Source organism: Oncorhynchus masou, chromosome 30 (genome assembly GCF_036934945.1).
Source record: "Oncorhynchus masou masou isolate Uvic2021 chromosome 30, UVic_Omas_1.1, whole genome shotgun sequence".
NCBI classification, from domain to species: Eukaryota; Metazoa; Chordata; class Actinopteri; order Salmoniformes; family Salmonidae; genus Oncorhynchus; species Oncorhynchus masou.
The window spans coordinates 66,035,124-66,057,576 of record NC_088241.1 but is presented as its reverse complement, the minus strand read 5'-3'; the positions used below and the strand labels follow the sequence as shown (position 1 = coordinate 66,057,576).

Below are 22,453 nucleotides of genomic sequence, written 5' to 3'. Positions count from 1 at the left end.
ATAGAGCCATGACTACATGGAACTCTATTCCACAGTACTACATAGAGCCATGACTACATGGAACTCTATTCCACAGTACCACATTGAGCCATGACTACATGGAACTCTATTCCACAGTACAACATAGAGCCATGACTACATGGAACTCTATTACACAGTACTACATAGAGCCATGACTACATGGAACTCTATTCCACAGTACTACATAGAGCCATGACTACATGGAACTCTATTCCACAGTACTACATAGAGCCATGACTACATAGTACTCTATTCCACAGTACTACATAGAGCCATGACTACATGGAACTCTATTCCACAGTACTACATAGAGCCATGACTACATGGAACACTATTCCACAGTACTACACAGAGCCGTGACTACATGGAACTCTATTCCACAGTACTACATAGAGCCATGACTACATGGAACTCTATCCCACAGTACTACATAGAGCCATTGACTACATGGAACTCTATTCCACAGTACTACATAGAGCCATGACTACATGGAACTCTATTCCACAGTACTACATAGAGCAATGACTACATAGAACTCTATTCCACAGTACTACATAGAGCCATGACTACATGGAACTCTATTCCACAGTACTACATAGAGCCATGACTACATGGAACTCTATTCCACAGTACTACACAGAGCCATGACCACATGGAACTCTATTCCACAGTACTACATAGAGCCATGACTACATGGAACTCTATTCCACAGTACTACATAGAGCCATGACTACATGGAACTCTATTCCACAGTACTACATAGAGCCATGACTACATGGAACTCTATTCCACAGTACTACATAGAGCCATGACTACATGGAACTCTATTCCACAGTACTACATAGAGCCATGACTACATGGAACTCTATTCCACAGTACTACATAGAGCCATGACTACATGGAACTCTATTCCACAGTACTACATAGAGCCATGACTACATGGAACTCTATTCCACAGTACCACATTGAGCCATGACTACATGGAACTCTATTCCACAGTACTACATAGAGCCATGACTACATGGAACTCTATTCCACAGTACTATATAGAACCATGACTACATGGAACTCTATTCCACAGTACTACAGGAACTAGAAGCACAAGCATTTCGCTACACTCGCATTAACATCTGCTAACCATGTGTATGTGACAAATACATTTGATTTACATAGAGCCATGACGACATGGAACTCTATTCCACAGTACCACATAGAGTCATGACTACATGGAACTCTATTCCACAGTACCACATAGAGCCATGACTACATGGAACTCTATTCCACAGTACTACATAGAGTCATGACTACATGGAACTCTATTCCACAGTACTACATAGAGCCATGAGTACATGGAACTCTATTCCACAGTACTACATAGAGTCATGACTACATGGAACTCTATTCCACAGTACCACATAGAGCCATGACTACATGGAACTCTATTCCACAGTACTACATAGAGCAATGACTACATGGAACTCTATTCCACAGTACTACATAGATCCACGACTACATGGAACTCTATTCCACAGTACTACATAGAGCCATGACTACATGGAACTCTATTCCACAGTTCTACATAGAGCCATGACTACATGGAACTCTATTCCACAGTACTACATAGAGCCATGACTACATGGAACTCTATTCCACAGTACTACATAGAGCCATGACTACATGGAACTCTATTCCACAGTACCACATAGAGCCATGACTACATGGAACTCTATTCCACATCAGGTAACTGATGCAGCAGTAGAATCCAGATTTAAAAAAACAGATAAAAAACACCTTATGGAACAGCAGGGAATGTGAAGCAACACAAACATTGGCACTATACATACAAATGTATTTAGTACTGTAGATATGTGGTAGTGGTGGAGTAGGGGACTGAGTGCACACAGTGTGTCGTGAAATCTGTGAATCTATTGTAATGTTTTAAAATAGTATAAACTGCCTTAAATGTTGCTCTACCCTAGGAAGAGGGGAGGTGAGAGAGGCATCCATGATAAAAACAAATACAAATATCCTGAATAGGTTCTGCAGCTGTTCCACTGAGAGAATGTTGACTGGCTGTTTCTCTGCTTGGTATGGCAATAGCACCGCCCTCGATCTCATGGCCTTTAGAAAAGGTATTGCGGACAGCCCAGTACATCACTGGGACCCAGCTCCCTGCCATTCAGGGCCTCTATATCAGGTGGTGGTGAGGACAGCCCAGTACATCACTGGGACCCAGCTCTCCGCCATTCAGGGCCTCTATATCAGGTGGTGGTGAGGACAGCCCGGTACATCACTGGGGCCCAGCTCCCTGCCATCCAGGACCTCTATATCAGAGGGTGGTGAGGACAGCCCGGTACATCACTGGGGCCCAGCTCCCTGCCATCCAGGACCTCTATATCAGGTGGTGGTGCGGACAGTCCAACATAAGTCCTGTGTGGCTCAGTCGGTAGAGCATGGCGCTCTCCTGCAACGCCTAAGCGTCGTGGGACAGCCCAGGGACCCACTGGGGCCAACTTCCCCATATGTAAAAGTAGTGGCCCCAGCCACTCCACTTGTAAGTCGCTTTGGACAAAAGCGTCTGCTAAATGGGATATATTATTATATATTATATCACTGGGGCCCAGCTCCCTGCCATTCAGGACCTCTATATCAGAGGGTGGCGAGGACAGCCCAGTATATCACTGGGCCCCAGCTCCCTGCCATCCAGGACCTGTATACCAGGCGGTGGTGAGGACAGCCCAGTATATCACTGGGCCCCAGCTCCCTGCCATCCAGGACCTCTATATCAGGCGGTGTGAAAAGAAAGCCCGTAAAATTGCCAAAAAGACCCCAACCGCCCGAGCCATATACTGTTTTCTCTGCTGTCGCTTGGTAAGAGGTTCCGGTGCATCAGGCCATTGAACAGCTTCTATCCCCAAGAAATACGACTGAGAAATAACGAACAAAATAGCTACACAGACCAAGTTCACCAAGCATCTTTTTTATCTCAGTATTTTGCACTGCCTCTGTAAACACACACACACTGAAACTCCAACACAAACACACACTGTAACTCCAACACACACACACACACACACACTGTAACTCCAACACACACACACACACTGTAACTCCAGCACACACACACACTGTAACTCCAACACACACACACACACACTGTAACTCCAACACACACACACACACACTGAAACTCCAACACAAACACACACACACTGAAACTCCAACACACACACACACACTGTAACTCCAGCACACACACACACTGTAACTCCAACACACACACACACACTGTAACTCTAACACACACACACACACACACTGTAACTCCAACACACACACACTGTAACTCCAACACACACACACACACACAACACACACACACACACACACACACACACACACACACTGTAACTCCACACACACACACACACACACACACTGTAACTCCAACACACACACACACACTGTAACTCCAGCACACACACACACTGTAACTCCAACACACACACACACACACACATACACACACACACACACACACACACTGTAACTCCCACACACACACACACACACTTCACACACACACACACACTGTAACTCCAACACACACACACACACTGTAACTCCAGCACACACACACACTGTAACTCCAACACACACATACACTGTAACTCCAACACACACACACACACTGTAACTCCAACACACACACACACTGTAACTCCAACACACACACACACACTGTAACTCCAACACACACACACTGTAACTCCAACACACACACACTGTAACTCCAACACACACACACTGTAACTCCAACACACACACACTGTAACTCCAACACACACACACACTGTAACTCCAACACACACACTGTAACTCCAACACACACACTGTAACTCCAACACACACACACACTGTAACTCCAACACACACACCACACACACACTGTAACTCCAACATACACACACTGTAACTCCAACACACACACACACACACAGTAACTCCAACACACACAGCTGCTAATGTGTTTGTCTTATATCCTGTTGCCGAGTTAACTTCCCCCTATACATATCTACCTCCATCACTCCAGTATCCCTGTCCCCTTCCCCCTATACATATCTACCTCCATCACTCCAGTATCCCTGTACATTGTTAATATGGTACTGACCCTGTAAATTGTCTCCTTCCCCCTATAAATATCTACCTTCATCACTCCAGTATCCCTGTCCCCTTCCCCCTATACATATCTACCTCCATCACTCCAGTATCCCTGTACATTGTTAATATGGTACTGACCCTCCATCATCCAGTATCCCTTCCCCATCCCCTATACATATCTACCTCCATCACTCCAGTATCCCTGTCTCCTTCCCCCTATATATATCTACCTCCATCACTCCAGTATCCCTGTCTCCTTCCCCCTATACATATCTACCTCCATCACTCCAGTATCCCTTTACATTGTTAATATGGTACTGAACTGACTCTTTTTATATTTTTCCTAAATTTTTCTTCTTACTTTATCGTGTATTTCATATTTCTTATTATTTGTGTGTTGTTTTTCTTCTAGTACTCCATTGTTATTGATTACTGCGTTGTGGGGTTTGTAGGTTGCAACATTCATTTCAATCATGGATATATTGGAATTAGTGGACATGTGGAGGCTTAAATATCCTGACCTAGTGAGATATACATGGAGGAGGTTTAATATCCTGACCTAGTGAGATATACATGGAGGTTTAATATCCTGACCTAGTGAGATATACATGGAGGAGGTTTAATATCCTGACCCAGTGAGATATACATGGAGGAGGTTTAGTATCCCTGACCTTGTGAGATATACATGGAGGAGGTTTAATCCCTGACCTAGTGAGATATACATATTTATATCCATGACCTAGTGAGATATCCATGTTTAATATCCCCCTAGTGAGATATACCTCCAGGACTTTAGTATCCCTGACCTTGAGATATACATAGGTTTAATATCCTGACCTAGTGAGATATACATGGAGGAGGTTTCCTTCCCCTAGTGAGATATACATGGATCACTCCAGTATCCTGTCCTAGTGAGATTTACATATCTTTAATATCCAGTACCTAGTGAGATATACATAGGAGGTTTAATATCCTGACCCTGAGATATACATGGAGGTTTAATATCCTGACCTATGAGATATACATGGAGGAGGTTTAATATCCTCCATCCTAGTGAGATATATCCACCTACATGGAGGTTTAATAGCCTGACCTTGTGAGATATACATGGAGGAGGTTTAATATCCTGACCTAGTGAGATATACATGGAGGAGGCTTAATATCCTGACCTAGTGAGATATACATGGAGGAGGTTTAATATCCTGACCTAGTGAGATATACATGGAGGAGGTTTAATATCCTGACCTAGTGACATATTACCTCCATGGAGGTTTAGTATCCCTGACCTAGTGAGATATACATGGAGGAGGTTTAATATCCTGACCATAGTGAGTATCCATGTTTCCTTCCCCCTAGTGAGATATACCTGGATCAGGTTTAATATCCTGTCCCCTAGTGAGATATACATATTTAATAGCCATGACCTTGTGAGTATCCCTGGACATTGTTAATATACTGACCTAGTGATATATACATTCCCCCTTAATATCCTGACCTCCAGTCAGATATAGTATGGAGGTTTAATATCCTGACCTAGTGAGATATACATGGAGGTTTAATATCCTGACCTAGTGAGATATACATCAGGTTTAATATCCCTGACCTTTGAGATATACATATTTAATATCCATCACCAGTAGATATACATAGTATCCCTGTACATTGTTTAATATGGTACTGACCCTGTAGATATACATTCCCCCTAAACATATCTACCTAGTCCATACACATGGAGTTTAATCCCTGACCATTAGTGAGATATACATGGAGGAGGTTTATATATCCTGACCTAGTGAGATATACATATAATATCCTGACCCAGTAGATATACATGGAATAGGTTTAATATCCTGACCTAGTGAGATATACATGGAGGAGGTTTAATATCCTTACCTAGTGAGATATACATGGAGGAGGTTTAATATCCTGACCTTGTATATACATGGAGGAGGTTTAATATCTGACCTAGTGAGATATACATGGAGGAGGTTTAATTCCTGACGTTAGTGAGATATACATGGAGGAGGTTTAATATCCTGACCTAGTGAGATATACATGGAGGAGGTTTAATACCCTGGATTAGTGGAGATGTACATGGAGGAGGCTTAAATATCCTGACCTTGTGAGATATACATGGAGGAGGTTTAATATCCTGACCTTGTGAGATATACATGGAGGTTTAATATCCTGACCTAGTGAGATATACATGGAGGTGGTTTAATATCCTGACCTAGTGAGATATACATGGAGGAGGTTTAATATCCTGACCTAGTGAGATATACATGGAGGAGGTTTAATATCCTGACCTTGTGAGATATACATGGAGGAGGTTTAATATCCTGACCTAGTGAGATATACATGGAGGAGGTTTAATATCCTGACCTAGTGAGATATACATGGAGGAGGTTTAATATCCTAACCTAGTGAGATATACATGGAGGAGGTTTAATATCCTGACCTAGTGAGATATACATGGGAGGTTTAATATCCTGACCTAGTGAGATATACATGGAGGTTTAATATCCTGACCTAGTGAGAGGTACATGGAGGAGGTTTAATCAACCTGGTCATCTTGACTACTTTCTCTCTGGCACCAAAGGTCTAAAAAGTGTTGATAGGGGACAGAATGCGGTCGGACGGATCAAATAATTGGCATAAATATTTTAATCTTACAGAATTTCCACGTGGGTGAGGATATTGGAAATTTAATCAAAGCCTTCTAGATGATAAATTGTTTAGAACTCGGAGAGAATCATTTATAACTGACTTTTTCAGACATAACATTAGCAGACCTTATTTTATGGGACACCTTTCAAATGTGCCTTTAGAGGCCATGCAATTCAGTACTCATCTATAAAACAAAATCAATTTAGATCAAAAGAGTCCGTATTAACAAAGGAAATTGAAGGACTAACAGTACAGTTCGATAGCAATAAAAACGGTACTGTTAGAGGCACAGAATAAGTTGGAGGAAAAACAACAAGAAATGGAGGATCTTATGAAAGATTCAGTATAGTTTAAGAATGTGAAATGTCAGAATAATAGTAGAGAGAATTATTTATTTCAGCTTGTATTTCTTTCATCACATTCCCAGTGGGTCAGAAGTTTACATACACTCAATTAGTATTTGGTAAATTATTTAACTTCGGTCAAACGTTTCGGGTAGCCTTCCACAAGCTTCCCACAATAAGTTTGGTGAATTTTGGCCCATTCCTCCTGACAGAGCTGGTGTAACTGATTCGGGTTTGTAGACCTCCTTGCTCACACACGCTTTTTTGAGGTCAGGGCTTTGTGATGGCCACTCCAATACCTTGACTTTGTTGTCCTTAAGCCATTTTGCCACAACAATGGAAGTATGCTTGAGGTCATTGTCCATTTGGAAGACCCATTTGCGACCAAGCTTTAACTTCCTGACTGATGTCTTGAGATGTTGCTTCAATATATCCACATAATTCTCCTGTGTCATGATGCCATCTTTTTTTGTGAAGTGCACCAGTCCCTCCTGCAGCAAAGCACCCCCACAACTTGATGCTGCCACCCCCGTGCTTCACGGTTGGGATGGTGTTCTTCGTCTTGCAAGCCTCCTTTATCCTCCAAACATAACAATGGTCATTATGGCCAAACAGTTCTATTTTTGTTTCATCAGACCAGAGGACATTTCTCCAAAAAGCACAATCTTTGTCCCCATGTGCTGTTGCAAACCGTAGTCTGACTTTTTTATGGCGGTTTTGGAGCAGTGGCTTCTTCCTTGCTGAGCGGCCTTTCAGGTTATGTTGATATAGGACTCGTTTTACTGTGGATATAGATACTTTTGTACATGTTTCCTCCAGCATCTTCACAAGGTCCTTTGCTGTTGTTCTGGGATTGATTTGCACTTTTCACACCAAAGTACGTTCATCTCTTGGAGACAGAAGGTGTCTCCTTCCTGAGCGGTATGACGGCTGCGTGGTCCCATGGTGTTTATACTTTCATACTATTGTTTGTACAGATGAACGTGGTACCTTCTGGTGTTAGGAAATTGCTCCCAAGGATGAACCAGACTTGTGGAGATCTACAATTTCTTTCTGAGGTCTTGGCTGATTTCTTTTGATTTCCCCATGTTGTCATGCAAAGAGGCTCTGAGTTTGAAGGTGTGTACATTATAAGTGAAATAATCTGTCTTTAAACAATTGTTGGAAAAATGACTTGTGTCATGCACAAAGTAGATGTCGTATCCGACTTGCCAAAACTGTAGCTTGTTAACAAGACATTTGTGGAGTGGTTGAAAAACAAGTTTTAATGACTCCAACCGAAGTGTATTTAAACTTCTGACTTCAACTGTATGTAAATGCCTGGAATATTTTAATTTAGGAGAATCACTTAATAAATGGGTTAAAGTTATGTTAAGTAACCCTAGGTGTAAAATAGTAAATAATGGCTACATCTCAGAAAGTTTTAAACTGTGAAACCGTCTCTAACCAGAATACAAAGAGGGGTGGGAGGCCCCGGTGCACAACTGAGCAAGAGGACAAGTACATTAGAGAGTTTCGTTTGAGAAACAGACGCCTCACAAGTCCTCAACTGGCATCTTCATTAAATAAAACCTGCAATCAAGTTGATGCTATTTTAATGGATAAGAATACGGCTTTTATTTCAAAAATAAGGACATTTCTAAGTGACCCCAAATGTTTTGAATGGTAGTGTATATATATACACACAGCTCTCATATATATATATATATATATAGTGGGGCAAAAAAGTATTTAGTCAGCCACCCTCTGAATGGCACACACACAATTCTGTCTCTATTTTCTCAAGGCTTAAAAATCCTTCTTTATCTTTTATCTACACTGATTGATGTGGATGTAGCTTTCACCTGGTCAGTCTATGTCATGGAAAGAGCAGATGTTCCTAATGTTTTGTAAACACAGTGTAGTTTAAACAGCCTGGAGGAGTGTTTGTCCTTATTGGTTAGATGTTGTGTTTTTACGAGACAGGGGGGGAGGGGATGGGGATGGGAGGGTGAGGTTGAAGGGGTGGGGAGGAGAGAGAGAGAGAGAGGTGGAGATAGAGAGAGTGGAGATAGAGAGAGAGAGGAGATAGAGAGTCGGAGATAGAGAGGAATTCAAGTAGGAAAATGAGGTACACATGCAGAAACACATAAAATGTGATGTCATACAATATATACAACATGTGTTAATGTAGCTGAATTGATTGAGTTGAAATGGAATTAACCCCATCCGTCCCTTACCTCTGTCCCCGTCCCCATCCGTCCCTTGCCTCTGTCCCCGTCCCCATCCGTCCCTTACCTCTGTCCCCGTCCCCATCCGTCCCTTACCTCTGTCCCCGTCCGTCCCTTACCTCTGTCCCCAACCTTCCTTATCTCTGTCCCCTTACCTCTGTCCACGTCCGTCTCTTACCTCTGTCCCCAACCTTCCTTATCTCTGTCCCCAACCGTCCCTTACCTCTGTCCCCAACCTTCCTTACCTCTGTCCCCGTCCGTCCCTTACCTCTGTCCCCGTCCGTCCCTTACCTCTGTCCCCAACCTTCCTTATCTCTGTCCCCAACCTTCCTTATCTCTGTCCCCGTCCGTCCCTTACCTCTGTCCCCGTCCTTCCCTTACCTCTGTCCCCAACCTTCCTTATCTCTGTCCCCAACCTTCCTTATCTCTGTCCCCAACCTTCCTTATCTCTGTCCCCAACCTTCCTTACCTCTGTCCCCGTCCGTCCCTTACCTCTGTCCCCGTCCGTCCCTTGCCTCTGTCCCCAACCTTCCCTTACCTCTGTCCCCAACCTTCCTTATCTCTGTCCCCAACCATCCCTTACCTCGGTCCAGTGGGCTCGGGGAGGTGATGTGTCCCAGCTGGAGGGCTTGGTGAGGAGGAACCCAGGGTTACTGAGGGAACAGGATGGCTCTGGTGCCTCTCTGGTCCACCACGCTGCTGGTGCAGGAAACACCTCTGTTATCAGGTTCATCTGCAGCATCACAGTCAGAGATGGTGAGGCTCCACACACAGCCAGCATCACAGTCAGAGATGGTGAGGCTCCACACACACCCAGCATCACAGTCAGAGATGGTGAGGCTCCACACACACACCCAGCATCACAGTCAGAGATGGCATCACAGAGGCTCCACACACACACCCAGCATCACAGTCAGAGATGGTGATCACACACACACCCAGCATCACAGTCAGAGATGGTGAGGCTCCACACACACACCCAGCATCACAGTCAGAGATGGTGAGGCTCCACACACACACCCAGCATCACAGTCAGAGATGGTGAGGCTCCACCACACACACACCCAGCATCACAGTCAGAGATGGTGAGGCTCCACACACACCCAGCATCACAGTCAGAGATGGTGAGGCTCCACACACCCAGCATCACAGTCAGAGATGGTGAGGCTCCACACACACACCCAGCATCACAGTCAGAGATGGTGAGGCTCCACACACAGCCAGCATCACAGTCAGAGATGGTGAGGCTCCACACACAGCCAGCATCACAGTCAGAGATGGTGAGGCTCCACACACAGCCAGCATCACAGTCAGAGATGGTGAGGCTCCACACACAGCCAGCATCACAGTCAGAGATGGTGAGGCTCCACACACACACCAGCATCACAGTCAGAGATGGTGAGGCTCCACACACACACCCAGCATCACAGTCAGAGATGGTGAGGCTCCACACACACCCAGCATCACAGTCAGAGATGGTGAGGCTCTACACAGAAACCCAGCATCACAGTCAGAGATGGTGAGGCTCCACACAGAAACCCAGCATCACAGTCAGAGATGGTGAGGCTCCACACACAGCCAGCATCACAGTCAGAGATGGTGAGGCTCCACACAGAAACCCAGCATCACAGTCAGAGAGGGTGAGGCTCCACACACACCCAGCATCACAGTCAGAGATGGTGAGGCTCCACACACACAGCCAGCATCACAGTCAGAGATGGTGAGGCTCCACACACACACACCCAGCATCACAGTCAGAGATGGTGAGGCTCCACACACACAGCCAGCATCACACACACACACACACCCAGCATCACAGTCAGAGATGGTGAGGCTCCACACACACACCCAGCATCTTTTTCAGAGATTTTGAGGCTTTATTTAACTAGGCAGAGTCAGTTAAGAACAAATTCTTATTTTCAAGCATGACGGCCACACACACACAGGATCAGACAGTGGATGGTGAGGTTAACTGCCAGCATCACAGTCAGAGATGGTGAGGCAGACACACCCAGCATTTTGTACCTTGTCAGCTCAGGGATTTGAACTCCAACTCCACAGACACAGCCAGCATTACAGTCCAGACGCTCTAACCAGCATCACGCTGAGGCCCTGCCAGCATCACAGTCAGAGATGGGGAGGCATCACAGTCAGAGATGGTGAGGCTCCACACACACACCCAGCATCACAGTCAGAGATGGTGAGGCTCCACACACACAGCCAGCATCACAGTCAGAGATGGTGAGGCTCCACACAATCACCCAGCATCACAGTCAGAGATGGGGAGGCTCCACACACACAGCCAGCATCACAGTCAGAGATGGTGAGGCTCCACACACACAGCCAGCATCACAGTCAGAGATGGTGAGGCTCCACACAATCACCCAGCATCACAGTCAGAGATGGGGAGGCTCCACACACACAGCCAGCATCACAGTCAGAGATGGTGAGGCTCCACACACAGCCAGCATCACAGTCAGAGATAGTGAGGTTCCAAACACACACCCAGCATCACAGTCAGAGATGGTGAGGCTCCACACACAGCCAGCATCACAGTCAGAGATGGTGATGCTCCACACACACACCCAGCATCACAGTCAGAGATGGTGAGGCTCCACACAGAAACCCAGCATCACAGTCAGAGATGGTGAGGCTCCACACACACACCCAGCATCACAATCAGAGATGGGGAGGCTCCACACAGAAACCCAGCATCACAGTCAGAGATGGTGAGGCTCCACACAGAAACCCAGCATCACAGTCAGAGATGGGGAGGCTCCACACAGAAACCCAGCATCACAGTCAGAGATGGGGAGGCTCCACACAGAAACCCAGCATCACAGTCAGAGATGGGGAGGCTCCCATCCTAAAAATACAAAATGGCTGCCAGTGTGATGTAGATTAACTTGAGTGAAATATTTCCTCTTCATTTCATTTCTCAAGTTTCCTCATCTTAATTACAGTATGTGTGTTTGTGTGAATTTTGTGTGTCTGTCTATGCCTGTGCGTGTGTGTGTGTCGGTTTATGCATGTGTGTGTTCGTGTGTGTGTATGTCTGTTTTTCCGTGTCTGTGCGTGTGCGTGTGTGTGTCCTACCTCTGTCCTCTCTCCCCAGGGTGGAAGGTGTATGATGACGAGGGGTCTATGCCGCTGCACTGGGCTGTGGAGAGGAACCAGCCAGACAGCTGCAGGGCTCTGTTAGAGCTGGGGGCTGAACCTAACGTCCTCAACAAGGCCCTGATGTCACCTCTACACCTGGCTGTTAGCCACACACACAACCATCTGGTCCAGGTGAGACACCATGATCCTTAGCTCCCCTCTGTAACACCCCCCCTCCTCTTCTACTAAACAGACTTGGGTCTCTCCTACACCTGGAGGTGAGTTACACCTTTCATGCCCCACCAAACTACCTGCTCATACCTCCCCCACCAAACTACCTGCCCATACCTCCCTTACCAAACTACCTGCCCTTACCAGCCCCACCAAACTACCTGCCCTTACCTCCCTCACCAAACTACCTGCCCTTACCAGCTCCACCAAACTACCTGCCCTTACCTCCCCCACCAAACTACCTGCCCATACCTCCCTTACCAAACTACCTGCCTGTACCTCCCCCGCCAAACTACCTGCCCTTACCTCCCTCACCAAACTACCTGCCCATACCTCCCCCACCAAACTACCTGCCCATACCTCCCCCACCAAACTACCTGCCCATACCTTCCCCACCAAACTACCTGCCCATACCTCCCTCACCAAACTACCTGCCCTTACCTCCCTCACCAAACTACCTGCCCTTACCTCCCTCACCAAACTACCTGCCCATACCTCCCTCACCAAACTACCTGCCCATACCTCCCCCACCAAACTACCTGCCCTTACCTCCCTCACCAAACTACCTGCCCTTACCTCCCTCACCAAACTACCTGCCCATACCTCCCTCACCAAACTACCTGCCCTTACCTCCCTCACCAAACTACCTGCCCATACCTCCCCCACCAAACTACCTGCCCATACCTCCCCCACCAAACTACCTGCCCATACCTTCCCCACCAAACTACCTGCCCATACCTCCCTCACCAAACTACCTGCCCTTACCTCCCTCACCAAACGACCTGCCCTTAACTCCCCCACCAACTCCTCCAACACCCCCTACTGCCTTACCATGGCTTTTCATTTCCCTCCTTGTCCTAAACCAGCAGTGTCAAACTCATTTAGCCACGGGGTCACATTCGCTATTCAACATTGACCGGAGGGCTACATGGATTTAAAAACAAATATTTCCTCGACATCAGAAAAATATACAAAATAGTGCCCTGCCAGTTTTCTTATCTGTGATTATTTTTATTGTATTTTACTAGATCGTAGATCTTTTTATTTTACCAGGGAAGTTGACTGAGAACACATTCTCATTTACATGAACGACCTGGGAAGAGTTACAGGGGGGGGGGGGGGTGTATGAGCCAATTGGAAGATCGTGATTATTAGCACACTGGACACAGTCAACAAACTGAATGTAATAGATCTTAATTAAGATCTAACCAAACAAGACAATTCAATTCACACAGTAAAATGATTTTAGTCAATTTTAAGTGTTTTCATCTGTCTTCACATCGCCCAATGGTGTACGTGCTCTTAATGTCCCGCCCAGGGGAAAGCCATGGAAAAGGTGTGTTTGACTCATATGGTCGGCCATCATATGGTCAGTCATCGTATTGTCTGCTCTCATATTGTCAGCTCTCATATTGTCAGCTCTCATATTGTCAGCTCTCATATTGTCAGCTCTCATATTGTCAGCTCTCATATTGTCAGCTCTCATATGGTCAGCTCTCATATGGTCAGCTCTCATATTGTCAGCTCTCATATTGTCAGCTCTCATATTGTCAGCTCTCATATTGTCAGCTCTCATATTGTCAGCCAACAAATTGTCAGCTCTCATATTGTCAGCTCTCATATTGTCAGCTCTCATATTGTCAGCTCTCATATTGTCTGCCAACAAATTGTCAGCTCTCATATGGTCAGCTCTCATATGGTCAGCTCTCATATTGTCAGCTCTCATATTGTCTGCTCTCATATTGTCAGCCAACAAATTGTCAGCTCTCATATGGTCAGCTCTCATATGGTCAGCTCTCATATGGTCAGCTCTCATATTGTCTGCTCTCATATTGTCAGCCAACAAATTGTCAGCTCTCATATGGTCAGCTCTCATATTGTCAGCTCTCATATTGTCAGCATTCATATGGTCAGCTCTCATATGGTCAGCTCTCATATGGTCAGCTCTCATATTGTCAGCTCTCATATTGTCAGCTCTCATATTGTCAGCTCTCATATTGTCAGCTCTCATATGTCAGCTCTCATATTGTCAGCTCTTATATTGTCAGCTCTCATATGGTCAGCTCTCATCATATTGTCAGCCAACAAATTGTCAGCTCTCATATGGTCAGCTCTCATATGGTCAGCTCTCATATGGTCAGCTCTCATATTGTCAGCTCTCATATTGTCAGCTCTCATATTGTCAGCTCTCATATGTCAGCTCTCATATGGTCAGCTCTCATATTGTCAGCTCTCATATGGTCAGCATATTGTCAGCTCTCATATTGTCAGCTCTCATATTGTCAAATTGTCAGCTCTCATATTGTCAGCTCTCAATTGTCAAATTGTCAGCTCTCATATGGTCAGCTCTCATATTGTCAGCTCTCATATGGTCAGCTCTCATATGGTCAGCTCTCATATTGTCTGCTCTCATATTGTCAGCCAACAAATTGTCAGCTCTCATATTGTCAGCTCTCATATTGTCAGCTCTCATATTGTCTCCTCTCATATTGTCAGCCAACAAATTGTCAGCTCTCATATGGTCAGCTCTCATATTGTCAGCTCTCATATTGTCAGCTCTCATATTGTCAGCTCTCATATTGTCAGCTCTCATATTGTCAGCCAACAAATTGTCAGCTCTCATATGGTCAGCATTCATATGGTCAGCTCTCATATGGCCATCCAGACAATGTCACAAATGGTGATTCAGTCATCACGGGGCTGGCGTCAGCAACTCGTCAGGCGCAACTATCACCTTCTATCATTCCCATATTAAATCATCCATGGGCCGGATTGGTCCCCCTTCGCGGGCCAGATCCTATGTTTTCACACCCCTGTCTTCAACAAAAGCTGAAGCTGAGTGTGTGCACCATTTTTGAGGGTACGAGGCATCTGGTAACCCAGAGCTAACGGACAATGGCTCCAAGACATGTGAATAGATATGGGTGGATGGACGTAATCGATTAGGTCACACTGGATAGAGACACGTGGGGTAAGAAAGAGCATCTGGCGAGTTCGTGGGTCACTCTAGTGGGTAAGAGGCATCTGGTAACCCAAGGTTGTGCCAGAGTAAGGGATGATAGATATGGCTTACAAAACAGAATCTGGTCACCCAAAGCCAAGCTTGGTGATGAAGGTTAATGAGGCAGAGCCTCCCCTGACTCTAGGACCTTGTCAGCATTTCTACTGTCTGTTCTCGGGGTGAGAATTCTAGCGGTCCCTGTGTCCCTGTGTCAGGGAGTAGAAAGCCACAGACAGGTATGTATCACAGAATGTTGTTGTTTCTCCAGCCGCTGTTAGTGAACAAATACAATTTCATGAATTCATTCATATCACATAAGGTTTCATTATTAATGTAAAATGTGTGTGTGGTTTCTCCCAGCTCCTGTTGTCTCACTATAAGACAGAGTCTAACCTAGAAGGAGGTCTTGGCAACACTCCTGTCATGTTAGCCTGCTCCATCAATAATCCTGAGGCGCTCTCTATACTGGTGAGAGGATCTCTCTACCTCTCCCTCCTCTCTCTCTCTCTCTCTCTCTCTCCCTCTTCTCTCTCTCCCTCTCTCTCCATCTCTCTCTCTCTCCCTCTTTCTCTCTCTCTCTCTCTCTCTCTCTCTCTCTCTCTCTCTCTCTCTCTCTCTCTCCCTCCTTCTCTCTCTCTCTATCTCTCTCTCTCTCCCTCCTTCTCTCTCTCTCTCTCTCTTCCCTCCCTCCTCTCTCTCTCTCTCTCTCTCCCTCTTTCTCTCTCTCTCTCTCTCCCTCTTTTCTCTCTCTCTCTCTCCCTCTCTCTCTCTCTCTCTCTCTCTCTATCTCTTCTCTCTCTCTCTCTCTCTCTCTCTCTCTCTCTCTCTCTCTCTCTCCCTCCCTCCTTCTCTCTCTCTCTCTCTCCCTCTCTCTCTCTCTCTCTCTCTCTCTCTCTCTCTCTCTCTCTCTCTCTCTCTCTCACCCCTCTCTCTCTCTCTCTCTCTCTCTCCTTCTCTCTCTCTATCTCTCTCTCTCCCTCCTTCTCTCTCTCTCTATCTCTCTCTCTCCCTCCTTCTCTCCCTCTCCATCTCCCTCTCTCCCTCCTTCTCTCCCTCTCCATCTCCCTCTCTCCCTCCTTCTCTCCCTCTCTTCTCTCTCTCTCTCTCTCTCTCTCTCTCTCTCTCTCCCTCTTTCTCTCTCTCTCTCTCTCTCTCTCTCTCTCTCTCTCTCTCTCTCTCCCTCCTTCTCTCCCTCTCCATCTCCCTCTCTCCCTCCTTCTCTCCCTCTCCATCTCCCTCTCTCCCTCTCCCTCTATGTGCATTATAAAACATTGTACATACTTCACTGAAAGTGCTATCGAATCGAGTAACATAGGCTTGTACTGTATACATTATATCAGTCAGTCTATACAGTACACGTACATAGCCAGTTGTACAATTAATGTTAAATAATACTCAATTATCCTGTTTTTATGAGAGAATGTACACAAAATGTGTATAATGTTTATAACCAAGAGTTAGAAATAACGCACACAGCTTCCAGTCTCTCCTAGAATTTAGAAATGACCCACTGTTATTAACTGTCACAATTCTGCTTTGTGTCAATGCATTATTTAAAACCCCTGATGACTCTGTCCGCCTGTGTCCTGTTCCCTGTAGCTGAGCCATGGGGCGCGGCTCTCCAGTCAGAACAAACTGGGCCACTATGCTGTCCATGCAGCTGCCTTCGCAGGCTCAAAGAAAGCCATGGATGTCATCCTCAAGGCTGGTATGGCATTATTGATGAGGAGATAATAAAGGATTGCATTTGTATAGGATGCTACACTTGTCCATTGGTGTAAAAAAAACACTTTACTATTGTAAGTTTCCCCCTCATCCATTACTAGCCTGGTCAGAGATCTGTTTGTGCTTTTATCAATTTCAATGCTGTCCTTGTCAAGCCAAAACATGTTAGCATGATAGCATGTTAGCATGATAGCATGTTAGCATAATAGCATGTTAGCATGATAGCACAAACAGGCTAATACTCAGGCTAATCCCTTACCAATGTTACCATCTTTGTTACCATCTTTGTCAAAATCAAATCAAATCCAATTTTATTGGTGTGCAGCTTATTATTGGTTGGTTCTGATACTTTCTTATTGGAATATCTGACCAATTTTTTCTACAAGTTTCCAAGTCAGACATTTCTGAGTTTCCAAGTTCTCTTGGAAGAACTTTGAAAGTTCTCTACATAGTGGCCATTTTGTGTCAACATACAGGATCTTTGTTACTGACACACAGGAGCCATTTTGTGTCAATATACAGGATCTTTGTTACTGACACACAGGAGCCATTTTGTGTCAATATACAGGATCTTTGTTACTGACACACAGGAGCCATTTTGTGTCAACATACAGGATCTTTGTTACTGACACACAGGAGCCATTTTGTGTCAACATACAGGATCTTTGTTACTGACACACAGGAGCCATTTTGTGTCAACATACAGGATCTTTGTTACTGACACACAGGAGCCATTTTGTGTCAACATACAGGATCTTTGTTACTGACACACAGGAGCCATTTTGTGTCAATATACAGGATCTTTGTTACTGACACACAGGAGCCATTTTGTGTCAACATACAGGATCTTTGTTACTGATATACGGGAGCCATTTTGTGTCAACATACAGGATCTTTGTTACTGATATACGGGAGCCATTTTGTGTCAATATACAGGATCTTTGTTACTGATATACGGGAGCCATTTGGGAGCCACACAAACCAGAGACCTCAGCACAGATACACTGTTTACCTAACCTGGGAGGTCTGCAGCTGAGTCACACATAACAGGACGCTGATGTGTTTAGTACAACAGCAAAATATTTGTGAAGCTCCTGTCGTCGTCAGTTTTGGACCAAATGGGAATTGACATTCTTTAGGCCAGGCCGAGCCAGATCTCCACAGATGGCAGGACTAAGGGGAAATTACACTGTGAAACCAAACACAACAACCTTTTGAGTTATTAATTTGAACAGAATATACCATAATGCTTCAGAGATTCAACTCAATACATCTGTCCACACAATAGTCCTTATTCAAGGAAAGGAGATGAGGAAAGGAAACGAATTTAGATGATGAGCCCTCTGCATGAGGCATCCTGTCCAGAGGGGTATTTCACTGTACTTATGCAAGTGACATTCAAAACTTGAAACTTGAATGAAACTTGTACATAACTCTGCCTGTGTGGGGTTTTTTTTTTCCAGGAGAGGAGATGGGTCTTTCCATAGAGGAACACATTAATTTCCTGGATAAGTCATACAGTAGTCCACTTCACCTGGCGGTCAGGGGAGGCAACATGGACATAATCGAGTTCTGCATCCACAAAGGAGCCAAGATCGACCAACAACAGGTACATTAGGATGGGGTGGCAGGTAGCCTAGTGGTTAGAGTGTAGAGGTGGCAGGTAGCCTAGTGGTTAGAGTGTAGGGGTGGCAGGTAGCCTAGTGGTTAGAGAGTAGAGGAGGCAGGTAACCTAGTGGTTAGAGTGTAGAGGTGGCATGTAGTCTAGTGGTTAGAGTGTAGAGGTGGCAGGGTAGCCTAGTGGTTAGAGTGTAGAGGTGGCAGGTAGCCTAGTGGTTAGAGTGTAGAGGTGGCAGGTAGCCTAGTGGTTAGAGTGTAGAGGTGGCAGGTAGCCTAGTGGTTAGAGTGTAGAGGTGGCAGGTAGCCTAGTGGTTAGAGTGTAGAGGTGGCAGGTAGCCTAGTGGTTAGAGTGCAGAGGTGGCAGGTAGCCTAGTGGTTCGAGGCAGGTAGCCTAGTGGTTAGAGTGTAGGGGTGGCAGGTAGCCTAGTGGTTAGAGTGTAGAGGTGGCAGGTAGCCTAGTGGTTCGAGGCAGGTAGCCTAGTGGTTAGAGTGTAGAGGTGGCAGGTAGCCTAGTGGTTAGAGTGTAGAGTTGGCAGGTAGCCTAGTGGTTAGAGTGTAGAGGTGATAGGTAGCCTAGGGGTGAGAGTGTAGAGGTGGCAGGTAGCCTAGGGGTTAGAGCGTTGGACTAGTAACCAGCAGGTAGCCTAGTGGTAAGAGGGTTGGACTAGTAACCAGCAGGTAGCCTAGTGGTTATAGCATTGGACTAGTAACCAGCAGGTAGCCTAGTGGTTAGAGCGTTGGACTAGTAACCAGCAGGTAGCCCAGTGGTTAAAGCATTGGACTAGTAACCAGCAATGAAAGTTTGCAATTTCAAATCCTTGAGCTGACAAGGTAAAAGTCTGTTGTTCTAATATCTTCAAATCATGAAGATTCTTGGGTTTGTGATAATATTTTCTCCCACGTTTGAACATTTAATTGAAATAGAATCGTATTTACAGTAGGGGATTGTTGCTTTGCAACGGATCTCCTTAGGATCTTAGGATCTTCAAATGGCACCCTTTTCCCTATATAGTGCACTACTTTTGAAGAGGGACTTTGTGAATAAGGTGAATGATCTCCACTTCCTGTACTGTACTGACCTCCACTTCCTGTACTGTACTGACATCCACTTATTAATGTAATGATCTCCACTTCCTATACTGATCTGACCTCCACTTCCTGTAATGTACTGATCTCCACTTATTAATGTACTGTACTGACCTCCACTTCTTGTACTGATCTGACCTCCACTTCCTGTACTGATCTGACCTCCACTTCCTGTACTGATCTGACCTCCACTTCCTGTACTGTACTGACCTCCACTTCCTGTACTGTACTGACCTCCACTTCCTGTACTGTACTGACATCCACTTATTAATGTAATGATCTCCACTTCCTGTACTGATCTGACCTCCACTTCCTGTACTGTACTGATCTCCACTTCCTATACTGATCTGACCTCCACTTCCTGTACTGTACTGATCTCCACTTATTAATGTACTGTACTGACCTCCACTTCCTGTACTGATCTGACCTCCACTTATTAATGTACTGAACTGACCTCCACTTCCTGTACTGATCTGACCTCCACTTCCTGTACTGATCTGACCTCCACTCCCTGTACTGTACTGATCTCCACTTATTAATGTACTGTACTGACCTCCACTTCCTGTACTGATCTGACCTCCACTTATTAATGTACTGAACTGACCTCCACTTCCTGTACTGATCTGACCTCCACTTCCTGTACTGATCTGACCTCCACTTCCGGTACTGAACTGACCTCCACTTCCTGTACTGTACTGACCTCCACTTCCTGAGCTGTCTGTTTGTGGTGTGGAGGTGAGGACGGCGACCTCTGCTCTGCTCCTGCTGTTCATGCATATCTCATTAAATTGCTTGTATTTTCCCCGTCTCTCTATGACATACACTGTACATCCCACCGGAGATCTCTATTTGACTCTCTCTTCACTCTGTCTATGAGATGTCCTGTAGCGTTTCACGAGTAGAAACATGGAGAACAGGTCTGTGTTTTCTGTAATGTTTGTCACATCTCTGTGTCTGAAATTCCATGATAAAATAGGTCTGTGTGAAACATGGAGTGTGTGTGTGTATGAAACATGGTGTGTGGTGTGTATGAAACATGTGTATGTGTAGGTGTGTAGTGTGTATGGATGTGTAGGTATGTGTATGTGTGTGTGTGTGTGTGTGTGTGTGTGTTGTGTGCGTGTGTGCGTGTGTGCGTGTGTGCGTGTGTGCGTGTGTGCGTGTGTGCGTGTGTGCGTGTGTGCGTGTGTGCGTGTGTGCGCGTGTGCGCGTGTGCGCGTGTGCGCGTGCGCGCGTGCGTGTGTATGTGTGTGTGTATGTGTGTGTGTGTGTGTGTGTGTGTGTGTGTGTGTGCGTGTGTGCGTGTGTACGTGTGTGCGTGTGTGTGCGTGTGTGCGTGTGTACGTGTGTGCGTGCGTGTGTGTGTGTGTACGTGTGTGTGTGTGTGTGTGTGTGTGTGTGTGTGTGTGTGTGTGTGTGTGTGTGTGTGTGTGTGTTACTGTACTCCAGGTGGACCGGTCCACAGCTCTACATTTTGCCTGTTCCCAGGGAGCGACAGAGGCAGTTAAACTGATGCTGTCCTCCTACAGCAGACTGGACAGCATCATTAACCTGCCTGATGGAGCCTGCCAGACACCTCTACACAGGTGGGAGACTTTTCTTTCTTTCATTCATTTATTCTTTCATTCATTCATCCATTTTAATGTTATTTTGTTCAGGGTAGCCTAGTGGTTAGAGTGTATTGGTGGCAGGGTAGCCTAGTGGTTAGAGTGTAGAGGTGGTAGGTAGCCTAGTGGTTAGAGTGTAGAGGTGGTAGGTAGCCTAGTGGTTAGAGTGTAGAGGTGGCAGGGTAGCCTAGTGGTTAGAGTGTAGAGGTGGCAGGTAGCCTAGTGGTTAGAGTGTAGAGGTGGCAGGTAGCCTAGTGGTTAGAGCGTTGGACTAGTAACCGAAAGGTTGTAAGTTCAAATCCCCGAGCTGACAAGGTACAAATCTGTCGTTCTGCCCCTGAACAGGCAGTTAACCCACTGTTCCTAGGCCGTCATTGAAAATAAGAATTTGTTCTTAACTGACTTGCCTGGTTAAATAAAGGTAAAATAAAAATTAGACTCATTAAATGACCCATGATAACCAGACATTCTATTCCATTGTCAACAGAACCAAGCATTGCTCATTAAAAATTCCACATGAATCACAGCGTAATGGACTGTGACGTCACAACCGGCCTAATACCTATGCCTGTGCCCCAAGATGGCACCCTATTCCCTAATTTAGCGCACTACTTTTGAGTGTGCCATTTAGGACGCACTACCCTAGTTGTACCTCTTGTCTTTATGACCAGTAACCACGGT

General features: G+C 45.5%; 1 protein-coding gene across 1 annotated transcript in view; it reads left to right on the top strand.

The window, feature by feature from the left end:
- Nucleotides 1-22,453, top strand: part of LOC135522950 (transient receptor potential cation channel subfamily A member 1-like) — a 72,318-nt gene that overhangs the window by 5,446 nt on the left and 44,419 nt on the right. Inside the window, exons 2-7 of the mRNA XM_064949673.1 lie at nucleotides 9,997-10,159; nucleotides 12,519-12,694; nucleotides 16,095-16,202; nucleotides 17,334-17,442; nucleotides 18,923-19,068; nucleotides 21,615-21,751. Of these exons, the coding sequence (XP_064805745.1) occupies nucleotides 9,997-10,159; nucleotides 12,519-12,694; nucleotides 16,095-16,202; nucleotides 17,334-17,442; nucleotides 18,923-19,068; nucleotides 21,615-21,751 (839 nt within the window). The remainder of the gene's footprint in view (nucleotides 1-9,996; nucleotides 10,160-12,518; nucleotides 12,695-16,094; nucleotides 16,203-17,333; nucleotides 17,443-18,922; nucleotides 19,069-21,614; nucleotides 21,752-22,453) is intronic.